The sequence below is a fragment of the Centruroides sculpturatus genome, unplaced genomic scaffold (assembly GCF_000671375.1).
Source record: "Centruroides sculpturatus isolate CEXI.00-Female unplaced genomic scaffold, Cexi_2.0 scaffold4248, whole genome shotgun sequence".
Lineage (NCBI taxonomy): Eukaryota > Metazoa > Arthropoda > Arachnida > Scorpiones > Buthidae > Centruroides > Centruroides sculpturatus.
The window spans coordinates 1-7,163 of record NW_019388336.1 but is presented as its reverse complement, the minus strand read 5'-3'; the positions used below and the strand labels follow the sequence as shown (position 1 = coordinate 7,163).

Sequence of the window (7,163 nt, the reverse complement as noted above, 5' to 3'; positions counted from 1 at the left end):
GGAATCATTTCTTACAATCTATGACTAGTTTCGTGCATCTGATAATGAAGATTATGACCTTTAATACTATTACCAGTTATCAAATTGTATAGAAATTTCTTGCTTTGGTCCCGATCACGGAGTGTCATTTGCCGATATGTAGCTTTAATAAATCTTAGATTTTAATAAAATTGAATGTTTTCTTCTCAAAAAAAGAATATAGTTTTAAAATTTTACAAAACCAAAGTTAAGAATATATCACACACTTACTACCAAAATTCACGGTTTTCTTTTTCTAACGCCAATTAAATCTTTTTCGGTTTTCCCACTTTCAATCTCACATTTGATTTGCTCCCCTGAAATAACACAAATTAATGTTTTATATTTTTTGAAATACATTATTAGCTAATTTAGTTTTTAAGATAAATGTGTGACAGTTGAAATCAATGATGAGCAAACAGCAAAACTGATGCAGGCTACCAGTGAACTTTGTAAGCTTCTGGCAGCCATATGCATTTTTTTTATAGAGTTGCAGGCTTTAAGCTTGCTGAGTACCAACATACTCTAACCTCCAGTACCCCAGGCACTAAAATCATATATGATAATGAGATACAAACTGGTAATATATGGTTTATTCTTTTCATTGATCTACTTTGAATGTTCTTTATTCTGAATATATGCTTAATTAGGGTTTCATAATGACACAAGGAGAAAACAGGCAAATAAAATTACAATATCAAAGTACTGGGGGCTGCAAATTAGGATCTCATGGAGTGCAGGTTGCTCATGACTGATTTAAATCACATGCACACATAAGAAACAGGTAATAACAATAAACTCCCCGTAAGTAATAATCCCTCATTAATCCATTAATGATTAACTATGTTAGATGGCTAAGGCTGCTCTGGGGGATCAGGGACAAAGACCTCCAGGGATTATTAAGAGGTAATCTCTTTTGAATGGTCCCTCACTGCCTAAATGCCAAGATATACGCCATGTTCGAACATGCACTGTTATATTGTCCGATCTACGATACTGAGAGACAAAAAGCAAACTTTCTGACAGAGTTATCATTAAGGCAAGACAATACAGAGACAGAAATAAGAATAATACTAAAGAAAAACAACTTTAAGGAAGTTCAAGAAGCAATGAAATCAATACTAAAGGAGCAAGATAAGAAGCCATGATCTAACAACCTAACATACACACCCAGAAGATAAATAACATGTAAGAGGAAATAGGAAATAAAAAATGCAGGTAGGGAAAACAAAGAAAATAGGACAGACTGCTGATATATCTTGGGTGGGGTACAGGGGGAGTGGCTGGAGGGTGTCCTCCTACATGCCCCGACATAGGCCATATTGGTATTATTAAGAAGCCCTCTTAATGCTTAGAAGACAAAGTAAACAATGAGAAAATTTTTAATCCTATTAACAATGGGGGTGAATAGGAGATGAGGATGAAGACCAATGTTTCCAGAATCAACTGCCCACAAAACTTTTCCAAAGCTTTACACTTGGATTCAATTCTGGGCCCACTAAAATAATGAACTTACATTTTACTACTTCAGCCATCTGGCTGTCAATGCACTTTTTGAATAGGTAATCTCTGGTGATGAACAAAATTTGTTCATCACCAGAGATTACCTATATTGCTCCTTGTTGCCATATCAGCAACAATTTTTTTAAGATTTAATTGAACAGAGCATAAATCAAATTAAATGCTTATTTAAAGTTCTAACTATATATCATATCATATATATATATAAATTAAAGTATGTATGCAATACCATTTAGTACATGTCTCATATCTCAGTATCAACTAGAAATATTAAACTTTCAATTCTGATATTCTACCCTGTGGACACTAAGCGGTCTTTTTCCAGGCCCACAATGGAGCAGCTGGGTGGCAAGGACCATGACTTCACATATTGAAAACTGACCCCCTAAGAAAATTCTTGGAGTTCTTTGCATAACCAAATTCAATCCCGGGTCCCCATGGAATAGGCTGACATCTTAACCACCTCGGCCATCTGGCTGGCATAAAGGAATAAATTAGCAAAAATTATTTAACGTAATTAAAATATGTGTCATTTATGACATATTTACATTTAGTTTATTTAAATTTATAAAATAATTTAGTAATTAACCTTTTAATTTTTACACATTGAAATTGTTTCCAGGCAGACGATTGCTATAACCTGTGGCTATAAAATTTTATGCATAGAATTAAGCTTAATAAACAAAGTTCTTGATTAGCATATGTAGTTTTATTGTTTTCAAAGCAACCTGGCACATCTCACTTTCAAAAAATATCATTATTACGCATTTAAAATTTAGTGAGTGTCACAGCAGTGACTCCGCACCAAGTGAAAAAGTACAGGAATCAGACTGAATGATTTTCGGGGGACATTTTTCCATCTCCCAAAAATACCTATAGTAAGCCTACACAGAAAAGCTTTCAGGTTTTTCTGTGAAGGAGTTGCTGAAATAAACAATTGAAACATGCAAAAATTGCCAAAAAAGCATATATGTATTTTCTTTTTTTCTTCATCTGATACTACAGATGCTCCAAGATAGCTCAAATTTTAAACTTAAGCTTCTCTTATTATCAGTGAGGTGCTTGTGAAACTTCTGGGTCGTCAACAGGTCAAAGTTCATTTGGGTTTCCCCGTAGAGTTACAGTATTTTACTATCATTACTTAATTTTACGTTCTGTAAGAATAAAATTGCACAGAACAAATGATTTTCATTCAGAATATTATTCAGAATATTATGCAAATTAAAAACTGTTTATAACAATTTCACTAATGGCATATTGAATGTGTTTGGTCGGCAGCCGTTGCATTGCCAAGCACTGACTGAACTGCAAAGTACTGTACATCATCATCTTAGGTGTTGATGTAATAACGCAATAATTAACTAAAAAACAATTCATATCAAAACAAAAATACCCAAGATGTAAACAATTATGAAAAGATAACTGTACTGTAAAAATTGATCTGCAATTTAATTCTCAGCAAGACTTCTAATTTAGACATCAAAAGAAGGCATCGGTATCAAAAAATTAATTAAAAAGTAATAAGGCATAGCACTCAAATCTGGACAACATCTGGAGTGGTACCTAAATGTTTGGAATACTGTCATAAAATATCTGAGAAAGAACCTTTAACGTCTCACATTTGTGTGTGTGTCTTTTATTTTGACTTTGTGGCAATTACTAAAAAACATTTAATAAAAATAGGAAAGTATGAAAAGACATAGCGAGGGAAAGAGAAGTAAAGCTGAAATTTGTGGATAGCAAAATATCCAGGAAAATAATTTTGACTTTGAGAAATCACTCAAATTGTTTTTCTAATACACACAATACTTTGATGTTCTTTAGATCATTTAATGACATTAATAATGAACATAATTGAATTTTATTGGATAACCTCACTAACAAACCACTTATTAAATAGTTTTGTTGTGGAACAGTGCTTAAGTGAATCCTAAATCAGCACCACCCGAATTCATTGATGTTAGACTTTCATTTTTATTTAACTCTGACTGACAACACTCATTTCTTTGGCATTTCATGCTTATCTGCTGCTCATTAATTGTCACTTGAGGGATGAAGAAAGTAGAAATAGAAAGTTATATAAAACATAGTTTTGAAAAGGACAACATTGATAAACTGTAGTATTAACAATGGTCTGGTACAGTCCCATAACAGCTATTAATAATAACAACAACAAAGAAAATCTCAAAAATAAAGAAAAATTAACACTTAACTTTAATTAAAATTGCTCATTTATTACTTATGAACCCTTATTATCAGAAATGTTAAGTATAAACTTACCTAAAATTGTCTCAGTAATATCATGTGCACCAATGGTTTCAATTTCAGAAGCCATATCTGAGGTATTTATATTTCCTAATTCTGATGTTTCTAATATATTTAAAAAGAAAAGAAATTTTTTGATATAACTTCATTAATATATTGCTTTAACTACTTGTTCAGTGAATTACGTTATCATAATTAGTAATTAGACATATTGAAATAAAATTAATTAATACATTTAACACTACAGTATCTTAGCTCCAGTTGCAACTTGTGACAATGTAGCTATTCATTACAATAAAGGGCAGCTAATTTATTGCAGAAACTGGTTACATAATACACATCTGTGCTTACAACTGGCACATGTATAATGTATTCAGTGTCTTCCTGCAAAAATAATGCATAAATTTGATATAAAGACCATTCTTAATATAATGTCCACTTTTGACATGTCCTGTAAAAGTCGCTACAAAGTGAGTCTACCATATAATCAAAATTGACTCAATTTTCATTCTAAAATAAAGGCATATTCCAGTATGCATCAGAGAGCAAACTGGTGAATCATAAGGCAACAAGTGTTCTGCCATTTACAGTTGAGATTGTCGGCACAGAAACCAATGCTCGTTAGATTCATGCACATGAAACTATTAGCTTCTGCCACATTGACAGTTGTTCCAGGATATGCATTTTTAACTGTTCACCAGTGCATCATTTGAAGCTGTAGCTGATAAATACTGGAACATGCCCACATTTTCATTTGATTTAAGTATACCAGGTGTGACAATTTAATTCCCAAAAGGCACCTTTAAAAATATACATGCAGAACTGTACACTATTGGCTATTGTTACCTATTGTCCGTGCGTCTATATATTGACTTAAATGGCATTCCCATTTTTGTAAGCATGCCTGGAACTCTTTCTGGAATACTATCAAGCAGCTGTCTCAAATTCTATTGGATATCAGTTATATTAGAAAATATTTGTACTTTTGGCAGTTTTTCATTTCTAAAATAGTCAGAAATCACAGAACAAAGTCAGGTGAATAGGCAGGATGATTGGGGTTTGGATAATCACTTTTTTGGGACAGAAAATGTCTCGTAATGAGTGCACTGTGACAGCCTGATGAATGATCCATTTGTCAGGCTACAATTCAGGTCTTTTTCTTCAAATAGAATCTCTTATTTTACAAAAAATATATTTCTTGGTAGACTATACATACTGAATAAGTCTATTTTATTCAGTCCTTTCACACACTGTTGAGGTAATAATGATTCCACAGCGGAGTTGACCTTTCATAGTATGCTACTCATCTGCCATCCAATGCAAAAAAGTATATATTTTTTGCATTGGAAAAAAATATAGTTTTTGTAAATCTAAATTTGTTCTGGCAATTTTTTAAAATAGAATCTCTTATTCTCTGCAGTACTTCTAATAGCATTGTTGATTGACTGTTCTGTTGATTGTGTCTGATCAATAAATTTTTGGTGGACTAATCCCTTCTGATCAAAGAAACACACTAGCATGGTCTTGCACTGTGAGTGCAATATGCGTGCCTTTTTAGGGTGTGGTGAACCTGAGGAATTCCATTGCACGGTCATGGCAATGTTTTGTTTCTGGGTGGTACTGTAATGTTTTGATAACACATTTGCCGATTTCCACACAAAATTTAATATTACGTTGCTCTAAATTTTGGTCACCCATTTATGCCAAAGAGTATACANGTTTCATAAATTGTCACTAAAGTGAACAACAAAAATTATAGTAATGATGTCTACATGTAAATTTCAAGTTGAAAGTTTGAGTCATGTATAGTGAAATCGTTGTCATCCACAACACAGAATTGTAAACTTAGTTACTACATTAAATTAGTACACATATCCTGTCATCGGCATATCCCTGGATCTTATATGAACTTAACATAGTATCTTCTTCATTAAGTTGTAGTAAGCTATCATAAACGATATTCCAGAGGCCCGGCCCTGAACGGGACCCTTGGGGGCAACCCCTGGATAAGGTACGGACAATACTACTACCAAATTCATAAATCCCCGCAGTCCTATTATCGAGATAATTAAGTAGATACACAGATATAACTATTACCTTTGCAATAGCTAATTAACAACTAGTTCTATCAGCTTGAAATTTACATAAGTATTAGTTCAAACATGTTCGAATACAAATGTGTGTGTCATTTCAATATAATTATGTCATGGGTGAGACTATGCGACCATTCTGGGAATTAAATTATCACACCTTGTATGTATAAAAACTCATATTATAATCAAGTTACATTATATTTTAGATTAATTAAGTTATATAAAATAAATAAAAATACCAGATAGTTTGCGCTCCTTTTGCAATCTTTCCATTGCCTGAATTCTTCTTATCTCTAGTATAGTAGGTGTTTCTGTGACGTCGAGCATCAACATGGTATCGTTTCCTTTTGAAAGTAAGAAACGGAACCAAGAAAATAAAGATATCATTGCCAAAAAGAAAAAATTTGTTCCAATACCTAAAACTGCAGAGAATATGGGCCAATAATACATAAAATATCTGAAAAAATTTTAAAAATTACACTCAATATTCAATTTTATTTTAATCTGTTAGATGTAATAATTACCTTAAACCAGTGAATTCAGCATGAATTCTAAGAGTTGCTGCATAAATCTCAATGGCATGGCTTTGAATTTCGATACGAGATGTAAAAGCCGGTCGGGTCTACAAGAAAAGAAATGTCCGTATGTAACACTAATAATTTACAATATATAAGAATAAATAAACAACATTACTGCATATAAATGCAATTTATACTTACTGGATCTTCCTCATAATGTTCAAATAACGAAACCGATACCAACTGTTTTTCTTCGACCGTACCAGAAAGCAGTAATGGAGCAAAAAACAATGTTCGTATTATGCGATGTAGGTGAGATTTAAAATGAAGAACTCCCTGAAATTAATGATAAAATTTGGAAATTTCAAACTTTTATAGAATATCTACTTTCAAATCTTTTAATTTTTAAATTGTATATATCTGTTCTACACTTTTATTTATAAGGGGAGGTTGAGAAATGTATTTCATGGATTTGGATCAGTGTTTGCATGGTTATTCTGGAGCACTGAAAAGTATTTACACCCTGTAAAGCTGTGGGTTCCACTTCTGCATCTTCAAGAAAACCATAAAAATTACTTGTTTTTGCATTATGTACCAATTCTCCAGATATAAAAGCCCAACTTAACATTATGATTTTCTATAATAAAATACAAAAGTGAAACTTATAGGTTTACAGAAGATACTTTTTAGTGTGTGTACTCCAGAATAACCATGAGGGCTGATCAAAATCCATGAAATGTTTGAGCCT

General features: G+C 32.4%; 1 protein-coding gene across 1 annotated transcript; it reads right to left on the bottom strand.

Annotated features, from left to right (window-relative positions):
• Positions 1–6: 6 nt before the first annotated feature.
• On the bottom strand, positions 7–7,052 carry LOC111616880 (seipin-like; the record flags this gene model as incomplete). The annotated part of the gene is made up of 6 exons (XM_023358231.1): positions 7–335; positions 3,820–3,909; positions 6,137–6,354; positions 6,422–6,519; positions 6,617–6,751; positions 6,936–7,052. Coding segments are annotated over 6 exons (735 nt in total), but the record flags the coding sequence as incomplete, so codon positions are not given.
• Positions 7,053–7,163: the final 111 nt, after the last annotated feature.